At 42.9% G+C, this 24370-nt stretch overlaps 1 protein-coding gene across 1 annotated transcript in view; it reads left to right on the top strand.

Moving 5' to 3' along the window:
• Positions 1-20416, top strand: part of DTWD2 (DTW domain containing 2) — a 231184-nt gene extending 210768 nt beyond the window's left edge. The window contains exons 6-7 of the mRNA XM_030191956.1: positions 8039-8167; positions 19824-20416. Coding sequence (XP_030047816.1) covers positions 8039-8167; positions 19824-19994 — 300 coding nt within the window. The 3' untranslated portion in view covers positions 19995-20416. The remainder of the gene's footprint in view (positions 1-8038; positions 8168-19823) is intronic.
• Positions 20417-24370: the final 3954 nt, after the last annotated feature.

Raw genomic sequence — 24370 nt, 5'->3', positions numbered from 1 at the left:
TCACAAGAGAAGAGGGAATGACCATTGGAAATCTGAGGGATAACTTGCATAATCAGACTAAAATCTCTTGATGTAGGAAGGGTGGCCCTTTAAGAGTTTCCTTTCCTGGCCGGTTAAATTGAACAAACTGATCATTCTTAGGGAGTGCAAGCGTTGGTGGCTGAAGGCATCCCACTGACTTCCTCATTTATGAGGCAGCACGAGGAGGAATCCCCCCACACACACACCCATGCACAGTCTAGCATATCTTCCTCTTCTTTTGGTCATGCCCGAAATTCTGTCTTAATTCCTTTCCCTTCCCCCACCCACTGTTCTCTCTCAGTTTCCTCCCTCCTCCCTGATGTCCTTTCTCCCTCCCTCTGATGGTTTCTTCCTCCCTCCTTTCCCGCCCACGGTTCTCTCTTATTTCCCTCCCTCCTCCCACCCATAGCTCCCTCAGTTCCTTCCCTCCTTCACTCCCCTGAAGTTCTCTCTCAATTCCCTCCCTCTTCCCTGAGATCCTTTCTCAATTCTCTCCCTCCTTCCCTGAGGTTCTCTCTCAATTCCCTCCCTCCCTGAGACTCTCTCTCAATTCCCTCCCTACTCTGCTCCCTGAGTTCTCTCTGAATTCCCTCCTTTTGCTCCCTGAGGTTCTCTCTTAATTCATTCTCCTCGCCCGTGGTTCTCTCTGTTTCCTCCCTCTCTCCTCTCTTCCTGCCTGTGGGTTTCTCTCAATTCCTTCCCTCCTTCCCCATGAGGTTCTCTGTCAATCTCTCCCTCTCCCCCACCCACAGTTCTCTCTCATTTCCTTTTCTTCCTTCCCATGAGGTTCTCTCTCAGTTCCCTCCCTCCCCCTTGAGGTTCTGTTTCAATTCCATTCCTTCTCCCTCCCCACCTGCTGTTCTCTCTCAATTCCCTCCCTCCCCCGCCTGCTGTTCTCTCTTAATTCCCTCCCTCCCTCCCTCCCTCCTCCTGCCCGTGGTTCTCTCTCAATTCCTTCCCTCTCCCCCCCCCCCCCCCCGATGTTTTTCTCTCAATTTTTTTTTGTTGTTACATTTGTACCCCGCGCTTTCCCACTCATGGCAGGCTCAATGCGGCTTACATATTGTATACAGGTACTTATTTGTACCTGGGGCAATGGAGGGTTAAGTGACTTGCCCAGAGTCACAAGGAGCTGCCTGTGCCTGAAGTGGGAATCGAACTCAGTTCCTCAGTTCCCCAGGACCAAAGTCCACCACCCTAACCACTAGGCCACTCCTCCACTCCTCCTGCCTTCCTTCCCTACCTTCCCCTGAGGTTCTCTCTCAATTGTTTCCTTCGCTTCCCTCGAGGTTCTCTCTCATTTCCTTCCTTCCCTCCCCTCCTCCCCCACAGCCTACTGTCTGCTCTCAGTTCCCTCCCATCCACCTGAGATTCTCTCTCAATTCCCTTCCTCCCCCCACCCCCCCACACCTTCCTGCATGGTCGGTCTGGCATCTCTCCCTCTCCTCCTAGACTGCAGGTAGCTATATCTCCCCTCCCCTTCCTTCCCAATCTGGTTTTCCTTTTCAGTAAGTCTTTGGCCCCGCAGCCCAGTGGCAGCTGTACTGAAAGGCTCCCTGGAACCTGCACCGGGTCTTTCCCTCTGACCCTTCCTGCCCCTTTCTGATGCAACTTCCTGTTTTCAGAAGGGGATGGGATGGGTCAGAGGGTGAGGCCTGGTGCAGGCTGCAGTCAGCTTTTCAATTCAGCTGCTGCTGGCGCTGCAGCGTGAAGTCTTGCTGAAGATGAAATCAGGTTGGGAGTGAAGGGGTGGGGAGAGAGAGCCACCTGCGGTCCGGCAAGGAGAGATGCCTGGCCGCCAGTGTGTGCATGTGGGGAGGGAGGAAGGGAGGCAGGTTAATTATTAATCACGATTAATAATTAACAGGTTAATCATGGCATTAATCGCGATTAATGTGCAGCCCTAATTTTAAGTCTTTGAAATATCTTAAGTTGAAAGTACAAACTTAGTTAATGTATTTTATGCTATTCTTGGTGTCAGTTTATCTTTTTTTCCCAACAATTACATGACAGCTATTCCCTGCAGAAACTGAAAATAGAAAGCTCTTAAACTGTCATTTTAAATTAATGCAAGATGTTTGAAAGAGCTAATTAATTTATGTTCATGATGTAATTTGTAATAGCATGTCAAGGCTTACTCCCCTCGGTTTTCTATGTCAGGAAGGTGACTGTTGAATACATTTCAGCAAGAGTTTGAGGCAGTCATATTACAGAAACTAGCTTGAGCTATATGGAAGCATTAAAACAGTCATTACTTAAAACTGTGTTATTGAAAAAATATTTGGCAGTATTTGGAAACATAATTTGGATAATTATTTTAGTATAACAAGTTGTAGGGAAATGATTTTATTTTCACCATTCATGTAAATTATTCAAGTTGGAGATGATGTCTTCTCTTTAGACAACCCAGTCCTCAGGACATACCTAGACAGTCAAGTATGCAAATTTATCTCATGCATATTCATTGTGGGTATCCTGAAAACCTGACTGGCCAGGTGAGTCCTGAGGACTGGGTATAGCATTAACGTTCCCTGGTTTTATTTATCTAATCTAGAAATGCTAATGCTACATTTTTGGCTCAAAAAGTATATGTTACAAAATTATTTTACAGTGAAAATAGTTATACAGTATTGACTATGCTTCTGATTTTAGGTTTTAACTGATAAACAGTAATAAAGAAAACCCCTGATACAAACAAACATTAAAATAGGTTCTTATTAGATAAACACTAGAAAAACACCACTTCCCATAGTACTTTCACACTCCTCCCCATAATTTGTCTTGTAGCTTCCATTCGTTTTTTTTGCCTTTTGTGTGCTGATTACTTCCAAATATGCAAAGTCCCAACAGTTGTTAATATAGCAGGGGCAATAATACAGTTCAATAACAGCAACCCAGCACTTAATGTGAATTTTTAGATGTTAGTTCTTTTTTTTTTTTTTTTTAAATTTCTTTTTATTGTCTCGCAGGGCAGCGGCTAGACTGAACTTCGATCTGGCCCTTATGCTGTACGAAGGAGCCGATCTCTTAAGCTCCGTAGTGGCAGGGGAGGACTTTGTTTGTTTTTTTTTTCTTTTCTTTTCTCCCTTTTATCTTTGAGTTAAAGTTCTAAGTATGTGGGTACAACAACATCTATAAGTCATGAAAGAGCCTTAGCAGCAACTCATTTCACACAAGGAATATGACCTTGTGGCTCGCCAAAATCATCTTTGGCTCCAACCTATCATGACTCTTTAAATCCACTTTGATGCACTTTTTATTATCCAAATCTCTTGAATTTATCAGAGGTGCTTAAAACGTAAAACTTATCTGTTTCGTATACATTAGGACTAGACCCACACCAACATGGGCCATGTTTTGCCACACTGCTTCAGGGCAAATGCTCCTTACAAGTGACAGCATGACGTGATGAGGATAAAAGCAAATGTGTTAAACAAATACTTCTCTTTGGTGATCATGGAAGAAAATCCTGGAGAAGGACTGCGGACAGCTGCTGAGGGTATATCTGGGAATGGAGTGGATATTGCACTGTTCACAGAAGAAAACATTTATAAGCAATTGAAAATATGAAAGTTGACAAAGCTATGTGGCTAGATGGGATACATCCCAAGATACTGAGGGAGCTCAGAGAAATCTTGGCAGGACCTCTAAAGGATTTATTTAATAGATATTTAGAGACAGGAGAGGTTCCGCATGATTGGAGATGAGCAGATGTGGTCTCGTTTCACAAAAGTGGGGACAGGGAAGAAGTGGGAAGCTACTGGTTGGTAAGCCTCACGTCTGAGTTAGGAAAAATAATGAAATCACTGCTGAAAGAAAAGAATCCAATGAGTTGCAGAATCCGAGGCAACATGGCTTTTTACCAAAGGAAAATCCTGCCTAACGAATCTGATTGATTTCTTTGACTGGATGACCAGAACTGGATAAAGGACATGCACTAGATGTAATCTACTTGGATTTCTGCAAAGCCTTTGATACAGTTCCTCACAGAAGATTCTTGAATAAGTTGAGAGAGGGCTGAACTTAGGAACCAAAATGGTGAACTGGATTGGAAAGTCATTGACCGACAGGCAACAGAGGGTGGTGGTAAATGGAATTTGCTTGGAGGAAAGTAAGGTGAGTAGTGGAGTGCCTCAAGCCGATACTGGGGCCAATTTTGTTTAATATGTTTGTGAGAGACATTGCTGAAGGGTTAGAAGGAAAAGTTTGCCTTTTTGTGGATGACACAAAGATAGCCAATAGAGTGGATGCCCTGGAGGGAGTAGAAACCATGAGAAAAGAGCTCCAAAAAATTACAAGAATAGGCAAACATCTGGCAGTTGAAATTTATGTTTAAAAACAATTTTATTAAGAAAAAGCAAAATAATTACAGACAGAACAGTGTCATAAGAAATTTTTTCCTAAATAAACATTGAAAAACCATGCACCTCCCCACCCCAAATCCCCCCCCAGTCACACTCCATAACTAACCAAAATTACCCTACACAAACAAACAAACACCACCCTCTTTCCCCCAAACTCAAAAAAAATGACATCAATTACAGCCATAGAGGACATGCCTTCTTATGGTCCTCTGAGCATCAACCAACCAACACAGTGGAAAACCACAAACTGTATCACCCTCTCCCTCTTCCTCTTTCAAAAGCAAGATATGGGTTGGATGGAGAACTAGACAAGCATCATGGTAAACTTCTGTCACGTTGAAAAAGTAAAATAATAACTGGTTCCTATAGGGTATTAAGGAGCAAACTGCGTCCAAATGAGTCAAGGGTTCTCAAGTAAGAATCCTATACTATCAAGAAGTGTCTTTTTTTTGCATTTAAGTGAGCCCCTAACATCTCTGGCCTCCCAGGTGGCCAAGAGATGCAGCCGATTCCTCCAGTGCCAATATGCCAGCAGATCTGACAGTGTCCAATACTGGAGAATACACTTATGACCCACCAAGCACATTTTACAAAACAATTGGGTTGCCCCCTTGTTTGACCCCCCAGAATGCTCCTGGTTTATCAAGTAAAAGTTGTTCCACTGTTCCAGTAACATCCCCATATACTCCTGGATTCTATATAGTGCACGTAGATTTAGGTGCCAAAATCAGCAAGGATTCTGTAACACCGTGCCTAACTTAATTGTCCTTACAAACTAATGAGCGCTGATATCAGCACTTAACAAGCAATAATGAACACTAATTGGCACAGATTAGAATTGAGGTGCAATACTCGCTAAGCGTATTCTGTAATGATATTCGCCAAACTTCTAATGCGCGCAGGCAAAAAGGGGCGTTTCATGGGCATTCTGAAATTTAGGTGCCTAGTTACAAAATATGGCCCAGTGTGCCTAAATGTATGTGCTGGAATTTACAACATGTTTTAGTTGGTGTAAATGGATGGGCGCAGATTTAGGTGCTGAAATATCAACTAAGTGTATTCTGTAATCTGCTTCTAAATCTAGGCGCTGATTATAGAATACGTTTAGTCGGCACTGATTTCTGCACTGATCTTTAGGTGCTTTATGTAGAATCTCCTCCATTGTGGGTTAATATGGCCCAAAAATCTTATATCACTGTGCAAGACCAAAAAGAGTGAAAAAAGAACCCAATATTCCACCCACATTTAAGACAAAGAGAGGAGGAATTGCCATCTAAATGACTGAGTTGTTGCTGGGTAAAGTAGGCTCTGTTTAAAACTCAAAAATAACATTCCCAGTGTCTCACACATGGGGTAAGGGAGGGTATATGCTTAATATTAGTCAAAAGCGCCCAGTCTGCCAAAGAGATTTGCAAGTACCACTTCTGTCAAACTGCTCCAAGGTCCTTCCCAGGCTCCCATTTAAGCAGGGCTTTATGTATCCCAGAGACTGATAACACAGAAGAAGTTTTGAGTTAAGGCCCTCGAAAGATTTTTTTTATATTTTGCTTGCAAAATTGCCGTCCGATTCCCGGGCCGATGCGGACGTCGACCAACATGTGAGAACAATCAGCCTGCTGTCCTCGGAGAATACCTGCTACAGGTATGTATCTTTGCTACACCATCCTTGCTGAAAATTTTCTTCCATCTCTTTGGCTGATCCTGCTCTGTTGTTGTTGTTGTTGTTGTTGTGTTATTACTTTTGTAGTTTTTGTGTAGCAGTGAGTCAAAACACTATTACAAATTTAAACCAATAAGTACAAGAAGAAGGAACCAAAAACTTCAAAAGTAATCACACAACAGTAGAACTGAATCAGCCAAAGAGACAGAAGAAAATTTTCAGTCAAGGATGGTGTAATGGGTTTAATCAGAAATGACCCGATACAGGACATCAGTTAATTAGTAGTGTGTACTGTAAAAAAAAAAAAAATCTTTTGTCTGGAATATTCATTGTCGATTGCTATCACTGTTTCATTTCATTGTTAGAAGAGGGTGTTGCTCTTTGTAATCAGATTAAAAAAGGACTGTTTTTGTTTTCTGTGCTATGTACTTTTTCCAAATGGTGTAAAAATGTGTTACAGGATGGATGTATAGCCTCAACTTCTACAGGTCCTGCTGCTTATTCCTGTATATCTTTGTTTTGTTTAGTCACAAGATTACGACAGAAAAAAATTAAAAATGTGCACTAAACACTGTTCTATAAACAGCCCCCAATTTGGGCACCATTTAAAGAACAGCATTTATCAAAGGGATCTGTGCTCAATTTTGGGTGAGAGGATTTATACCAACTGAACCCTGGTGTAACTCCCCATGCCTAAATTAGGGACAAATCCCCAAACTGTATAACACTACGCGCAAATCTTAGAAATGTTCCTGACCCGCCTATGCCCCTCTCATGGTCACACCCCCTTTTTGGATGCATGAAAAAATTTATGTGCACATCTTTAAAGAATTGTGACTATAAAATGCATGTGTAAATTCCAATTATTGCCAATTAACACTAACAATTGATTATCAAGTATCGGCGCAAATTGGCTCAGCAATTAAAGTGCATGTAGAAATTGGGCACATGCGCAATTTTGAGCGCTATATGTATGGAATTAGGGTATAATAGTTTACTCTTGCCTCTTGAAAATAAGAGATGGTATTAGAGGTCCTAAGACAGAGTGAAATGCAGAAAGTTACATTATCTATAAAATTATTACCCCCTCTCCCCGATATTCAAAGCTATTTAACTGGGCAGCAGTGGCCACTGACTGGATAAATAGCATTTTGACACCCAACCGCAAATATTTAGTCATGAGATTACCAGTTATCTCTGCCGAATATTTGCAGCAGTTCCGAAAAGTTAAGAACATAAGTGTTGCCATACTGGGACAGATCGAAGGTCCATCAAGCCCCAGCATCCTATTTCCAACAGCGGCCAGTCCAGATCACAAGTACCTGGCAAGATCCTAAAAGCATAAAGCAGATTTTATGCTGCTTCTCATAGAAATAAGCAATGGATTTTCCCAAGTCCATCTTAATAATAGGATATAAACTTTTCTGTGAGGAGGTTATCTAAATCTTTTTTTTTAATACCCTGCTAAGCTAACTGCTTTTACCACATTCTCTGGCAATGAATTCCAGAGTTTAATTACATGTTGAGTGAAAAATATTTTCTCCAGTTTGTTTTAAATGTACTACTGTTAGTAGCTTTATTGCGTGCCCCCTAGACCTAGTATTTTATTTCATTATTTTATATACCTCTATCACATCTCTTCTCATCTGTCTGTTTTCTAAGCTGAAGAGCCTTAGCCGCTATATCACGCAATAACCGGCAATATTCAGCACCGACTGGCTAAGTTTAGCGGGCAAATCGCACCTGACAAATAGCAGTCCTATCTTTGCCCACTATTAACGTAACCAGCCGGCACTAAATATTCGCTTAGCCAGTTAAGTTAGCACCAGCCAAAATAACCCCCAAATATTGGCCCCTTAGAGTTTATATATGCAGAGTGTTAGAGTACATCTGTATAGAATGTCAGTTTTCAGGTCAAGAAACAGATAACAGTACTCTTTGTATCCCAGATATAGTAGGCGCTTTCCTTCAGCTGTTGTTGTTTTGTTTTTAGGTGCAGCTGAAAACGAGTATTTCAAGTCAGTATGTTATTCGGACCCAGCCTACAAATACATGCCTTTCGACACTAGAATGTGCAGCTGTTGCACTTGCACTCATGGAAAAGAATGATTTGATTGAGGAGGTATGCACTGAATGTATTAAAACATTAATAGTTGTTTAAATCACCTTAAACATAAAAATAATAAGGGGATGCGACAAAGATATGGGTAAGCAAGGGTGGTTCTTCCACAACATTCAGATATATCTGTTTTGCTAGTACTGCTGCATTAGCTAATGAACAAGTAATTCAAACCAAGAAATATATTAACAACGTCGAAAAGTAATTCAAGGAGTAATACTGTACTAGCAATGGAAAGACTTTTCTGTGTCTGGTGTTGTCTATTCCCAATTTGGTTTGGTATTTTAGTAGTAATGAATATTCACATGCCTGTAAGCAAGATGTAGTACAATATGCCTGTAAAGCAGGGGCGTAGCTACGGGGGGCTGGGCCCCTGCAAATTTCATCCAGGTCCCTGGTTTGGCAGGTGGGGGTCCCCAACCCCCGCCAGCCGAAGCCTTCTTCAGTGCCGGTCTCTGGCGCAGCCGTGTTCGCTGCCTGCCCCCTGCTCTTCTTTCTTCTTGCTCCTCCTGTGCACATTGTTTGTGAGGGGAAGCAGCAAGGAGGCGAGACAGGGAGGGGGCGGCGGCACTCAAAATGTGCCCCCAACCTCAGGCTCTGGACCCCTCCCACCATGAGGTCTGGCTACGCCCCTGCTGTAAACCAGTATTATTTTGAATTTATGTGAATCTTTTTCTTTGGGTGTCATGGTTCTCTTGTATAACTAAGTGCCATGGGTTTATTTGTGTGTATGTGAAAGTGTGTGAAAGTAAAAGTATTTGCAGAGTTCATAAATAATGCAATGAAATGCTGCCTGTCTCAGAACACTGATGGGATTGTGATATATGGGGAAATTCTATAACAGGGTGTCTCCATTTAGGTGTTCCAAGGGCAGGCCATAGGAGCCTATGTTATAACAAATCCTAGGCACCTAGATTCCATTATAGAATACTAAGTGACTTGGTATTGATGTGCCTAACATTTAGGTGTTCGCACTTACATCAGCCCTAGAGCTGGTGTAAGATTGGCACCTAAATGTGACAGGGACACACTTAACTTACAGTATTGTGTAAGCTACATGTGTAAGTAGGAGCCTTGCCTGTGTTCTGTCCTTGCTCCACCCCTTATGCATGCCCTCTTGCAAATACGCTCCATGCAAGATAGTCACATATTTGTAGAATAGCACTTAGGTGGCATATTGGCATATACAGATGTTTGTGTGCACATAGGCATGTATTGCTATTTTAAACATCTATGCACAAAAGGCTCAAATAAATATTAGCACCTAGTTTATAGAATTGTCCTTCACATGTCTTGTAAGCTCTGTTCATGTCCTTTCCTGGGAAATATGTTATTTTCTCTATTCATCTACACTAGGATAGGAACCTTTGGATGACATGCACATCTGGAAGAGATGCAGAGGGACATTATTAAGCATGACCAAGCTGTTGTCACCATGTATCAAGGTCATGAAGTCAGAGACATTTGTCCATACTTGTAAAAATAAATAAATAAATAAATAAATAAGGAAATGCTTCTAAGTTGTTAGCTGACTCAAAGAAATGTAAGTCACAGGAGGAGTTCAGAACTCCTGGTACATCACATATCTAGAAACTCTTGTACAGGCTATGTGGCACCATCACATACTTTAACAGTCTGTAACTCCAGGTTCAAGTGTCCTGCATAGGTGGCGGCTTAATGGTTGCCCCATGGAGTGGGAACCAGGTACCCAAATTTATTGTTTTAGCAGGACTGAGGATGGCTTATGCCAGAAGGCCGAGTAAGCAGTTCAGACTTTTATAGCTCCTCTCACAATAACTTGGTTGAATCCTAAAATGGTGTTCTGAACCAGGATTTACTTATTGTCTTTTCAGAAGTCACTTGTAATAGTGGCAAAGGCATCAATCAGGTAACACGCCAGAACAGTAACTGCATGAAACGTATATAAAATGTCTCTCTTGTATTTCACTTGTGTATTTCAGCAGTGATTTAGTCCCTTAAACTCCTATGTCCTACCACTGGGATGGCAGGGGTCCATATGGCTCCAGAAAAAGGAAGATTGAGCCAGTCCAGGTTTTACTTCCAGTGCTTTCAATGGAAGTAAAACTCAGACTGGCTCAATCTGTCCTTCTTTTTCTGGTGAAACCGCATTATCATAGCACTTTGAATTTTAAATAATGGAAACCTCAAACACTCTGTAGATAGGCACTTAGGCCTAAATTAGCAAACAAGCTTAATCCCAGTTCTATTCCAGGTTTCTGTGTCATCACCGAAAAAAAGAGGAGCCACACAGTGGCGTACCAAGGGTGGGGCGGTCCGCCCCGGATGTACGCTGCTGGGGTGCCGCGCGTCTGTCGGCAACGCTCGTTCTCTGCTCTCTCTGCCCCGGAACAGGAAGTAACCTGTTCCGGGGCAGAGGGAACAGGGAATGAGCTTTGCCGACAGACGCGCGGCACCCCCCCAGCAGGTAAAGATGCACCCGGGGGGGTTTCTGTCGTTTCGCCGGGGGGGGGGGGGGGGGCGCATCGGTGATCCGCCCCAGGTGTCAGCCACCCTAGGAACGCCACTGGAGCCACAAAATACTCCCAATGAGATCAAAAGTGGCTACTCCAAAAAAAAAAAAAAAAAATAGTGTATGACACTCAAATACAAGAAATAAAATGTAATGCAGAGTTCACATAAACTAAGCATAAAATGCAAAAAGAGTTAAAAAAACAACTACAGCACTTAGAAAGTCAACGAAAGAGTCACTTATCTTCCAGAAATTTCAACATACCCGATGGCTTCCACAAGCTTCCAAGGGGTCCACCAAGCACCAATCTGATCCCTTCCCAGAGCTTCAAACAAAAGTACAATGCATATCAAAATCCCCCGACAAGGGCTGCTTGTTTCACAGAGTAGCTGTGTCAGGAGGAACATAGGCGGTCGGTGGCCCAACTGTTTGGGGAGGCTAAAGGGGGTGGGGTTAGGGGTGGGGCCGGGGTGGGGCTTACATCCATAATTGTCTGACACAGAAAAAAATAAGTAAAAATAAAAGTTACAATTAACACCTTTTATTAAATGTAGATATTAGATAAGCATTAGGGGCTTATAGCCCATTTAGTTATGTTTAAACAAAAGAGATCTGCATGAAACAAAATATTTTTTTTTATTTTGACTTAAAACCTTCACAGTCAACTTGGAGGGGGGGGGAAGGGGAGGGGGAAATAGGGGAAGGGGGGAAGATTAAGAAAAGGGGGGGGTTCGGTTTAATGGGTTAAACAGAAAAGAATTGTAACTGTATTACAAACAATGTTCATACTTATCTCTTGAATAAAAATGATTTAAACATAAAACCTTCAAAGTCAGCAGCACCTACCTCTCTCCTGCTGAAATCTAACCTGCGCTGCGCTGTGTGCCACAATTTCTGGGTCTCTAGGGAAGGCTGATTCTGACTGGCTGAGCCTGTGAGGCAAGAAGCACATCATGATGATGCGATCGGTGACGTTGCAAGCCTGAACCGAACGAAGCCGGTTTAAGGCGGATCGGCGCCGGCGGTGTGGAGTGGAGGCAAAAAGAGGAGGAGGAGGAGCCTGGGACGCGGCGCGCGGTGACAGTGAGAGACCGAGTAGTGGGCGGAACTGGGCTTGGGCTGGGCATGGCGCTCAGCGTGATGGCGAGCCTGCAGCAGCACTATCTGCAAAGAAGAGTCAGGACTGGTCTACTCTTGGAGTCGGAGAGAAAGAAACAGCTGATCCCTCCTGCTGTGGCTGGGGAGGCTTAGCCTCCCCAAGCCTCTTATACCGGGCGCCTATGAGGAGGAAGAACACTTTTTGATTGTTACCGTACTTTTCGGACTATAAGACGCACTTTTTTCCCCCCAAATTTGGGAGGAAAATGGGGGGTGCGTCTTATAGTCCAAAGATAGCGAGTTCCCTCCCTCCCGCCCTCCCCCCGAGTTCGGGATCGCCCTCCCCCCGGCCCTGTCACCACTTCTCCCCTACTCACGTCACGCGATGTTCCCTGGTGGTCTAGTGACGTCGGGGCAGGAAAGAGCCCCCTCTTTCCTGCCCAGCGCGCTGCTCTCCGTCCTCCTGTATGCTGCCTGACGGTCTCGGCGAGATTCAAAATGGCCGCCGAGACTTCACTTCTCGGCGGCCATTTTGAATCTCGCCGAGACCATCAGGCAGCATACAGGAGGACGGAGAGCAGCGCGCTGGGCAGGAAAGAGGGGGCTCTTTCCTGCCCCGACGTCACTAGACCACCAGGGAACATCGCGTGACGTGAGTAGGGGAGAAGTGGTGACAGGGCCGGGGGGAGGGTGATCCCGAACTCGGACAAGACGCATCGGAGCACCTAGGTTTTAGAGGAGGGAAAAAAGGAAAAAATTTTTTTTCCTATTTTCCTCCTCTAAAACCTAGGTGCGTCTTATGGTCCGGTGCTTCTTATAGTCCGAAAAATACGGTAGATTGTTATCTGTAGTTTGCTTCCTGTTTTTTAAATATCTTTTGAGAAAAATATACACCTTTTTTGGAAGCAATATGGTAACTTGCGTTATCTCTGACCCACTGCTGGGTGCAGACAGGATTAGCAGTTCTTTTGAACACAATCATCAGTCATATAGAGGTGATAAATGCTTCAATTCTTTAGCCTTAAAATGTTCCTGAACCATAAGATTTGTGGCCAGGGTACCTTGATAATATTTACAAAATAGCTTAGATTCCCTTTTCCTTTCTGTGATTAGAAGGGATGCAGAGGGGCCTCCACACCTTCTAACAATGCTGACAGGACAGCGAATCTGACAGCTGTATTCGTCTTCTCACTCCTATAGCCTAATAATTTACTAGTGTAGGTGACCAGTAAAGGTTTGGCTTGAGGCTCTCCCTAGCTGATGGAAGGTCAATGGCCAGAATATGTAAAACCTCAGACATTGCTTCTATGGGGAATCTTTGTTTTTATAGTCAGGAGTATTCTGCTGCCACCAGAGCCTCCCACTAATTATACTGAACACTCCTTTTGTTCTACCAGCTTCCTGCATCTTCCACCTCAGTCTGGAAAGTGTCAGAAGTCAGAAAGTTCACATTAAGGGCACTATAGTCTGCCTGCCTACAAATGAGGTCAACCAGAGGGTTTTATTATATTGGTGGATTAAAGTAGAAGCATTAAGGATTCAGGCAAATATTCCTTACTGTTGAATTCCTTAGGCTGCTACATATCAAAATGCTAAGAGTTGTTTTACACAAGTAGATAAGAGAGGGTTCCAAGTATACCAAGAATCCAAACCAAGCCAAAAAGCACAAGTGGACCTCCGGGAACAGGACAAAAGGAAACTCTTTATTGGAAGGACCCGACACGGGCTGTGTTTGAGTGACCAAGCGCCTGCATCGGGGGTTTAACAAGATACAGAAATCATAATTACATACAATAAAATGTACATATGTTAATAAAACCATAAAAAGTAATAAATAAATAAATAGATATTTAAGCCTTATTATATAAAATGGTTAATGAACTCCCAACAGATATCCAATGATAAAATAAAAATAAATACATAAGAGATTGTGAAAAACATTAATAAGCAAAATTAATAACAAACATTCTGTCATGAAATATTGCTGTCCCAATATGGTTTAAAAATCCTAATAAAAATCGCTTCCTAGCTTACCGCATCAAAGTTCAATATTCATGCATTGATGAATGTCACAGCAACACAACTATGGAAAGCTTTTACTAAAAATAGACGACACAAAAGTATCAGAATATGTATTATATATGTCATGAACTGTTAGAGACCAAAACAGTGGCTAAAGTGCATGAAAATAACGTAAAGAGTGAAGAATTGTGCATGTTCTCACTTAAAACAACCAAGTGTATCATATGAAAGATGTATATTTTGCTCTGCTGTACTTACAATGTACAAAAGTTGTATACTAATATACCCAAAAGTGAATACTTAATGTAATCTACCTTGTACTGTAAAAATAATAATGTGATCGAAATTGCATTATTAATGATTATCCACATAATGTATATGCATACTCTCTTCGATCCGAACAAACGTGAAACAATGAACTGTGTCATATAAAATATTGCATGCTACTAAACAGTGATGACATTTCGAAATGCAGTCCATAAGAACATAATCAGACATTAAGAGCGCTTACTTTATTACTACTTTCTCCTACAACAAATGTGCGGTGCTGCCTTGATTTTCTCGCAAGTATAACAATCCTGCTTAGAGTAGGGAAATAAAAGTGCTGTACAAAGAAAAACCAAAGAATAAAAGGTTAGTGAGCAGCAGTTAAATAAGTACATAAGTATTGCCACACTGGGACAGACCAAAGGTCCATCAAGCCCAGTATCCTGTTTCCAACAGTGGCCAATTCAGGTCACAAACACCTGGCAAGATCCCAGAAAAGCTCGATACATTTTATGATGCTTATCCCAGAAATAAGCAGTGGATTTTCCCAAGTCAATTTAATAATGGTCTATGGACATAAAGATCAAGCATTCCTTCAGTACAAATCCTTCAGTCCTGTGATTGAAAATCGTTGTCTGAAAAACCACCAAAACTGAGAAAACGGAGCATGCTCATTAACCAGTATTAGAAATAGTCAGCTGAAACATCAAAGATGGGGTTACCATATGTCTGGTTTTACCCGGACATGTCCTGTTTTTGAGGACATGGCTGGGCAACCGGGCGGGTTTTGCCAGCCTGCCCATTTGTCCGGATTTCCGGACAAACGGGCAGGCGGGCGGGCCTAATGGTGTCCTATCCTCCACTCCCCTTACCTTACTATACTGTCCTGGTGGTCTAGTGACCTCTTCAGGGCAGGAAAGAGCCCTCTCTTTCCTGCCTCTAGCTCCTGCACACTGTTCCTTGCTGACGGTTCCTGCACCAATTCAAAATGGCCGCCAAGAGTTGAAGTCTTGTGAGGCCGCTTCAACTCTCGGTGGCCATTTTGAATCGGCGCCGGGACCGGAGTCAGCAAGGAACAGTATGCAGGCGCTTTGGGCACGAAAGAGGGAGCTTTTTCCTGCCCCGAAGAGGTCACTAGACCACCAGGGCAGTATAGGGAGGGGAGGGGAGGATAGGACACTCTTAGGGGTTTGTGATGGGGGTGTGGGGTGTGAAAGGGGCTGGGCGGTATGTGACGGGGCGGGTGGGGTGTGATGGGGGTATGCCGTGGGCATGTTGGGGGCGGGGCATGTGTCCTGTTTTGGGGGGGAGCAAATATGGTAACCCTAATCAAAAGTGACGTAGCTACTCTAATGACGTATCGATGTGCAAGTATAAAAAAGATACATATATTTTCAGACACCAGAACAAAAAAGGATTAAAAAGACAATTGCTTTGTCCAGTTTTTATTCTTTAGAAAAGCCCATTGTGAATGACATCATCCACCTACGCCAGATGGTGCTGGAGTACTCGATCCTAGCTGTCCTAAAAGGGCTGAACAAGATATCATTCCCAGCTGAAGGGAGCTTCCCTCTTTTCCTGCAGAAGTGAATACTGGCTGATTTGATGATTGAGACCTAACAATCATGATCGTGTACTTAATCAAGTTTTTTCCTTTTTTTTAGTTGGGGTAGTCACGGTTCCTACTTCAAGAAAGACGCAGACCTTTTCCCTTCCTTTTGGGAAAACTGTATGATAAAAGAAATAAAAACCAAATCAAACCCGAGAGTTCACTACATCATGACCACTCATGCTGCCATCGTACTCTGCCCCCAGTCCTGTTGGACATATACTTAATTTTTTTTTTACTTTGTTTTTTTTCCACCCCCCCCCCCCCCCCCCCCCCAGCGCTTTTGACTTATCTGTTGCTTTCGTGTACTACAATCTTGTTAGTAAACTGCCGAATGTTTTTCGATACTTAGCTTTAGAATATTTCTAACCTCTCAATGGCTTAAATCCAGAGATGGTCTACAGGCCCGGGACTAAAGTTTTCAACCTGCCTACCCCAGGGATGAATTTTCTTATATAGTCTGCCTAACACATAGCTATTATTCTTCAATTAAGCAAAAATCAATCTTTTCATAATGTAATTGCTCTATTTCAAACCCAATAATGAAAATGACTATTTTTCAATGCAGTGGCTGTGGTGCCTTAATCCTAAGGGAAACCATTTGGAGTCTTAGAGATTGCCCCCTCTTTCTTCATCTTTCTGCTATAAAAATCGAGTTGGCTCAACTGAGGGAAGAATTAGCTGCACAAAATGGGCCACCCCCAGAATTCAGCATGAAGACTATCTACCCCCAATCCAATCAAAGAACTCAGGAACACATTGATTACTTGGAGCTATGTCAGGGTGCAACCTATAACACAGAAACACTCGCTCCCTATGACCTGGCTGCTTCTGGCAAGGATCAAATGATAGCTAAATTGATTCCTTGTATGCCTGACTCAGTCCTGTAACAGTTTTCAATAGGCAAGAGGATTGACTAGGCATCCATTCCACCTCCGTAATGCATTTCTTTATGACCAATGGAACTAACTTACCACCCCCCCCCCCCCCCCCCCCCGTTTACTAAGCCACATGCTAATTCCGACACAGCCCATTCAAAGTGAATATGGGCTGTGTTGGCCTTGCCGTGCGGCTTAATAAACAGGGTTTAGTGCTGAGTAGACTGCTGCATTCAGAAAGGGCCACACATGTTCAGAATTTTATACCGTTTCCGAGCTCTGGGAGACTTTACGTATTTGTGTGCCTGATCAGTCCTGCTGTTTATGGAAAACACCTGTGTCAGATAAGAAACAATGCTGTATTCCCAAACGTTTCTTTCAGCTCAAGTAGGATTTTGAGTAAGAAATATTTAAGAGAAAAAGTGCTTTAATATTTTCTTTTTGTTTATGACCTGTTGCCTATGAAAATGTTATTTTCAAATTGAAACATCTTGACATGTTATAATTCCTGAAAACAGGTAACTTAAACATTTTCTGAGATGAGTGACAAACATCATGCTTGGCAAGGTTGAAAGTCAACACAAAAAAGAAAGACTGGCAATGTGATAGGTCGATACAATAACAGCAGCTATGGATGCCCCCTATCAATATTTAGCCTCCTGACTGAAGACCAAACCCAGTTCAGCGCAACTATCCAGAGGGTCATCATGAGTTGACACCTAACAACAATTTTTCTCTGCAGTATTATGCTACTCACAATCTTCTATTACTGAAAAATGCTGTACTTCCGTCTGTCTGCATCATTTAGGTGTCCTTTTACAAAGCTGTGGTAAAAAGTGGTCTTAGTGCGCCCTTGCATGGGTTTTTCCTGCATGCTAAGGTAATTTTTTTTTACCACAGCTGTAAAATGGCCTTTTTCTTTTCTTTTTTTGTATTAATGGCCGTGTTCTAATATTGCCAGTAGTGCATGGCCGTTAAAAAGAAATTAATGTGTGCACTTACTGCTACCCATTTTGTAGGCAGTAAGGGCACATGAGCTATTCATGCGCTGACCAGTTAGCATATGGTAATGTAGCTGCACTAAGGGGTCCTTTTACTAAGCCATGGTAAAAAGTGTCCTGCGGTAGTGTGGGTGTGTGTTTTTGGTGCTCGCTGGGCCATTTTCTTTTACCATGGATAGGAAAAAAGGCTATTTTTAAAAATAGGGGCAGTAAATGGCCGTGCATTAAAATTAAAAGTAGCGCACGGCTATTTACTGCCTGAACCCTTACCGCTAACCATTGACCTAGCAATAAGGGTTCTTGTGCTACACGTGTGGTACTCATGCAGCATGCGTCAATGTGGCCGCGCTGCTGATTACTGCCAGGAATGCCCCCCGCAGTAGTGTCGATTTGGCATGCACCACCCGCACAGTAGCCCTACCGTCGCTTTGTAAAAGGGCCCCTGACTGATTAGCACAGGAGCGCTCACTCTCTGCCCCCTCAAAAAAAATGAAAAATATTTTTTAGTACATGCAGATTTGGCACTTACCACAGGCCACCCCTTAGAAAGGAATTACGAGTACACATCATCAGATATCTGCATAAAGTTTACACTAATGGAAATCCATGGTTGTGCCAAAAATGATATATGTTTTGAGTAGATATGCTTGCAGAGGGAATAAGTGTTTTTTTGCAAAAATATTTTTTTTTCAAAAGAAACCCTCACAGATGACAGTGGTAGCAAAGGGGTTTGGGAGTATGAAATACAAGGACTTGGCAACATTTTTAGTTCTCTCAAATCCAAACTGTAGAAACTCTCTTCTTACTGTTATGGAGTGATGTTTAAAAAACCAATAGGAGGAGGAAAGGCTTCAAAAATCACCCAGGTGCTGGGACTCACTTTGCAGCCAGTAACTTTAAAACGCTTACCGGTCTCTTACTCAGCATTGGCCAAAACCTCCTGCAAAAGGGCTGGCCAGACTTATACAGTCTGTGCCCTGAAGAGGACAGTACAAATAAAAAAGTAGCACATAGGAATTTATCTTCTTGGGCAGACTGGATGGACCGAGCAGGTCTTTTTCTGCCGTCATCTACTATGTTACTATATGTGTGTATTTTTTTTCAAATATATATTATATATTTTTAAATGTCTGCTTATTAGTGTTCAAACAGAAAATCAATCAACTTGTGTACTTGAAAATAATGAAAGTCACTTAGCTTTCAAAAACTTATCAGGCTGTTGAACACCCAGTCCCGATACTCCTGACGTGGAGCCATTTCACCCACAGGCTGTTGAACACCCAGTCCCGATACTCCTGACGTGGAACTGTTTCACCCACAGGCTTTCTCAAGGGAAGTATCACCGGCGTTCTGAAAAAACAAGCAGACTTATTGTTAAAAACATCCTCCAACAGACAAGACTTACTGGCTTAGTTCTGGAGACGATTGACTATAATCTAAAACAGTTAACTTGATACGAAAAGACAGTTCCATGAAACAGTTGTCTTCTTTTTAAAGAAACAATGGCTTAATTCAAAAGAATATCTCAAACACTGTAAAAGTTGGTTGGCATCTTACTTACTTTTAGTGTCCATTCAATCATTTTATTTGTTGCATTTGTATCCCACATTTTCCCACCTTTTTGCAGGTTCAGTGTGGCTTACATTATGTCGTAATGGCGATCGCCATTTCCGGCATGAGAAATACAAAGTAGTATTACATTAAAGTTCAAAAATGTTAAAGTACAGTATAAAATAAATTAGATAAACGGTTCATATCGGTATAAGAGATAGGGGGTAAAACATTAATGTACATTGATAACAGATTAAAGCAATCAGAAGAAGAGAGTTCAATTTTAATTGACATAAATTGTATGGCCTTTTGCAATACCTCACCATATATAGAAGACATAAGCTTACTTTTAAGGCCTTGTGAGTAGTGATTTCTGAAGAAGTTTCTGCATGAAAGAAAATTACTGAATACAGTGTTTTTGACACATAATGAAGAAAAGCATAATAACCTTCTTTGATGACTGAGGAGAATTTGCTCTTGTGAGGCTGCCCACGTCTGCCCTAAAAATGCATGGTGTCAATTTCTTCTTGAATAGCAGGGTGGATTATAGACCTGAATGGTTTCAAATCTGTAGAATTTAAATCAGTGTGTATAGGTTTTCAGCTGGGAACATTATACTGCTAGTAGTAGAATGGAAAGTCACGTTGGAGAAGAATTTAAAAGGAGAGTAAAAGAAAAAAGCAGTCATAAAATGCCTTGCTTTAAAGGGTTTCTAAAAAAATGTGTGTTTTTTTGTTACCAGACTATTCTTCGCCCTCTTCAAGCTCTGTGTTCATTCCAGTTACAACACGGCGCCCAGGTACATCACAGCAAGGAGCATCTTCTTAAAAATGGCCTATATGACAAACCAATGCCAAAGAATAAACGCAAACTGAAGAAAATGGAACTCTTGGTTAATAATGTCAAGATTTAGTTAAAACTGTGCATGTGGTGCTGGTAAATATCCTCAGAGCTCAAATACCATCTACAGTGAAGAATTTATGCAAGACAGCAGCTCAGTGGAGCATAAAGCTTTGTGTGTTTTCAGATAGTGATTTTCAACCACTTATAATGACAGTAATTCCAGCGGGTGTACAAGTACACTGAACTTGGCTGGATTTTTTCTTTTTGTTTATGGCCCAGAGGAGAATAAAATGTGAATTAAATTTACCTTATCTTAAAACAGCAGTACTAGCATACAATGCTTTTGATACTTGGTTGGTGCTAAAATTGAGATTTTCATTTGGATTCTTACTTCATTTCGTTTGATTCTTGAAATAATAGCTTTTGAAAGTTCTTTTACATAATTATTACCATCATTATGATTTTAAATCATATCGTGGCACTCATTTTTTGTGTGGAAAGTTTTTAACTCATTCATTTTAAAAAGTTGTATTTTGGCTTTGACTCAGTGTCTATTTCTTTTCTTAGTTGGTGTTGACTACCATTTATGTTTTGAAATAGTACAGGGAAAAATTTAGTTGATGTCACGAGATTAGAATATTTTCTAATTAATATTTTGTGTGTAGGTGAACAGCGCTGGAGCTGCTTTACATGCATGGGCCAATAGCATAAAGGGCCTGGACTATTGGCCCGGGCATGTAATGCCATGCCCATGCACTACTGTGTGCCCTGTATGGTACATGCAGGACACACTCTTGCATTTAACACGCAGGCATTGCACTTACGGTTGCTAACATACAGTAAGTACAAAACCCCTTAAATTGTTTCATCACTGGAGGTGCAACTTGTTTGCTGTGTTACTAGCAGACAGTGATGTAAGTAAAGTCTGTGGCAGTTAAAAAAAAATGAAATCAGTTGTTCACCCAAACAGCTGATGACAGGGCTAACAGCAGTACAGAAAGGCAGAAGAGAGGGAGAATGGAATGAGAGATGTGAGGCACTTGGGACATGACACATGGGGAACACACTCAGTGAAGGGCAGGCAGTCTCTGTGGCCTGTTCCTAGTAGTGAATGATGCAGGAGTGCTAGGTCTGGGGATCGGCTATTAGTGAGGACTTCTTAGGTACAGGAAAAGTCCCTAGGTCAGGCTATCCCCAGCTTTCCCACCAGAGTTCTGAGGGGGAACACTCCTGGCATAGGCAAGCGCCATTAATGTGGCCTTTGTAAAATGATTTTTTCCACTCTTGATTTCATACATGCAACATTAAAACCAGTGCTTTTTTTGTGCCGGTACGCAACGGTACGGAGTACCGGCACCTTTTTTTGCCCGCCCCACCCCGCCCCCCGCGACACTCCGGGCGAGTCCTGCACTTAGTTTTTTTTTTTAAGACTCAGAACGCGCGAACGATGCAGCCGGCAGCAATTGAAAGAGGCTGTCTGCTGGGCTGGCGTCTGCGTCGGAGCTTCCCTCACCCTCTGCGAGTCCCGCGAAACAGGAAGTTGTAACAATGAAGGCGGGACTCGCAGAGGGTGAGGGAAGCTCCGACGCAGACGCCAGCCCAGACAGCCTCTTTCAGTCGCTGCCGGCTGCATCGTTCGCACGTTCTGAGTCTTAAAAAAAAAAAACTAAGTGCAGGACTCGCCCGGAGTGTCACGGGGGGGGGGGGGGGGGGGGGAAGGATTGGGGAGAGAAAAAGGGAAACCAACAGAGGGAAGGATTGGGGAAAGAGGGAAACCAACAGAGGGAAGGATTGGGGAGAGAGGGAAAGAGGGAAACCAACAGAGGGAAGGATTGGGAGAGAGGGAACCAACAGAGGGAAGGATTGGGGAGAGAGAGGGAAACCAACAGAGGGAAGGATTGGGGAGAGGGGAAAAACAGATGGAAGGATGGGGAGAGAGAGGGAAAACACAGATGGAAGGATTGGGGGAGAGAGGGAAAAACAGATGGAAGGATGGGGGGAGAGAGGGAAACCAACAGAAGGAAGGATTGGGGAGAGAGGGAAACCAACAGAGGGAAGGATTGGGGAGAGAGGAAAAGAGGGAAACCAACAGAGGGAAGGATTGGGGAGAGAGAGAAAGAGGGAAACCAACAGAGGGAAGGATTGGGGAGAGAGGGAAAGAGGGAAACCAACAGAGGGAAGGATTGAGGAGAGAGGGAAACCAACAGAGGGAAGGATTGGGGAAAGAGGGAAAGCAACAGAGGGAAGGATTGGGGAGAGAGGGAAAGCAACAGAGGAAAGGATTGGGGAGAGAGGGAAAGAGGGAAACCAACAGAGGGAAGGATTGGGGAGAGAGGGAAACCAACAGAGGGAAGGATTGGGGAGAGAGAGAAAGAGGGAAACCAACAGAGGGAAGGATTGGGGAGAGAGGGAAACCAACAGAGGGAAGGATTGGGGAGAGAGGGAAAGAGGGAAACCAACAGAGGGAAGGATTGGGGAGAGAGAGAAAGAGGGAAACCAACAGAGGGAAGGATTGGGGAGAGAGGGAAACCAACAGAGGGAAGGATTTGGGAGAGAGAGGGAAACCAACAGAGGGAAGGATTGGGGAGAGAGAGGGAAACCAACAGAGGGAAGGATGGGGAGAGAGAGGGAAAAACAGATGGAAGGATTGGGGAGAGAGGGGAAAAACAGATGGAAGGATTGGGGAGAGGGGAAAACAGATGGAAGGATGGGGAGAGAGGGGAAAAACAGATGGAAGGATGGGGAGAGAGGGAAAAACAGATGGAAGGATGGGGAGAGAGAGGGGGAAAAACAGATGGAAGGAGAGAGGGGGAAAAACAGATGGAAGGATGGGGAGAGAGAGAGGGAAAACGGAAGGATGGGGAGAGAAAGAGGGAAGAATGCAGGGAAGAATGCTGGATGGAAGAATGCAGAAAGAAATAGGGGAGACACTGGAAGGATGGGGAGAGAAAGCAGAGCTGCTGGATGGAAAAGGGGAATAGAGAAAGACTGGAGAATACGAGGAAGGGGCATGGGGAGAACAAGGGTGAGGAAAAGATGAAAAGCCACAGGTAGATGAAGGAAATTAAAGAATGGATAGTAAGAATGAATTAAATCTGGACAGAGAGAGAGCCTAAAAAATATTGAAGAAAGCAAAGAAAAAGGAGACAAAAATGACAAATGGCACAGAAGAGTTAAGCGAAAACAAAGGAAAGCAGAATCACAGACTGGGACCAATATGGAAAGAAAAACAGTCACCAGACAACAAAGGTAGAAAAAAATCATTTTATTTTCATTTTAGTGTTTGTAATATGTCCAATTTGAGAATTTACATTGGCTGTCTTATTTTGCACTGGGTATACTGGAGCTGTAAGAGCTTACAGAGATTATTTATAATGAAAAAAATCACGTTATTTTTTTCTCCTATAGTACTATAATGTTTTCAATGATGTCTGTTTATATGCGCCATGGCTGGTATAGGGGGTGTGGTTAATGTGGGTGTGGCTATCATAGGGGTGGAGCCATATGTTGTGACCCCACCCATAATGAGTACCGGCACCTCTTTTTCTACAAAAAAAGCACTGATTAAAACAATTTTTGCAATAGCTGCTGCAAATTCCAATGTTTCTCTCCTGGCACCAGAGAGAAGAGGTCTAGTGGGTCCAGTCTCTACCCAATCAAAGGGAGCTCCGTCTTGCCCCACCCCTTTAAATATAAAACAAGGCGCTAATAGTCTTTCTGTATTCCTCCATTCTTCTATGAGAGGAGGTGTGGGGGTGGGGTATAGGGAGGGGAGGAATATAATGAAACCTCAGACATTTTGAATGTGGAACCAGTTTAAGACAGGAGTACAGCTCTTTTCTGCCTCATTCAGTCAGGAAAAACTATTGGAAAGGATAACCTTTGAAGGATCCAGAGGCAGATAGTTTACTTGGGGATTAGGCATCCTCTGTTAGGCCAGTCATTCTCAGAATAGCTGTACTTCCTGATAATGAGTAGAAGGAAGACCATCTGAGTTCAGCTCATTAAGGGAGCAGGGGTCCACTGGTCAGTATCTTTAGAATCACCACCAGGCTAATATCCCCTATACCATTAAAGGGGCTGTCTCAGAAGCATAACCAGATTCTTGAGCCCCAGTGTCTGAAATGTGCTGTGAGAGGAGGAGTAGGCCTGGATCTGCAGTCCCAGCAGGTGAGGAGGAGGAAAGTAAGAAAAGAAACAGACACTGGGATGGAAGATTAGAAGGATTGGTAGGCGTGGGAAGGTGAGTGACAGAAGCCTCTCCTCTTCCCTGGTCAGATTCTTTTGTTGCTCTAATCTGCCCCTTGTTGGGGGTCCTCTAGGAGAAAGAATAAATGACATGGAGTGTTTATTGGGGTTAACAATAGATACAGAAGAACAAAAGCCTTCACAGTTGAAAAGACAAACAGAACACAGCAAAGGCAACAAAAATAATGGCCAGAAGAT

Source organism: Microcaecilia unicolor, chromosome 2 (assembly GCF_901765095.1).
Source record: "Microcaecilia unicolor chromosome 2, aMicUni1.1, whole genome shotgun sequence".
Lineage (NCBI taxonomy): Eukaryota > Metazoa > Chordata > Amphibia > Gymnophiona > Siphonopidae > Microcaecilia > Microcaecilia unicolor.
This window is presented reverse-complemented; position numbering and strand designations above follow the sequence as displayed.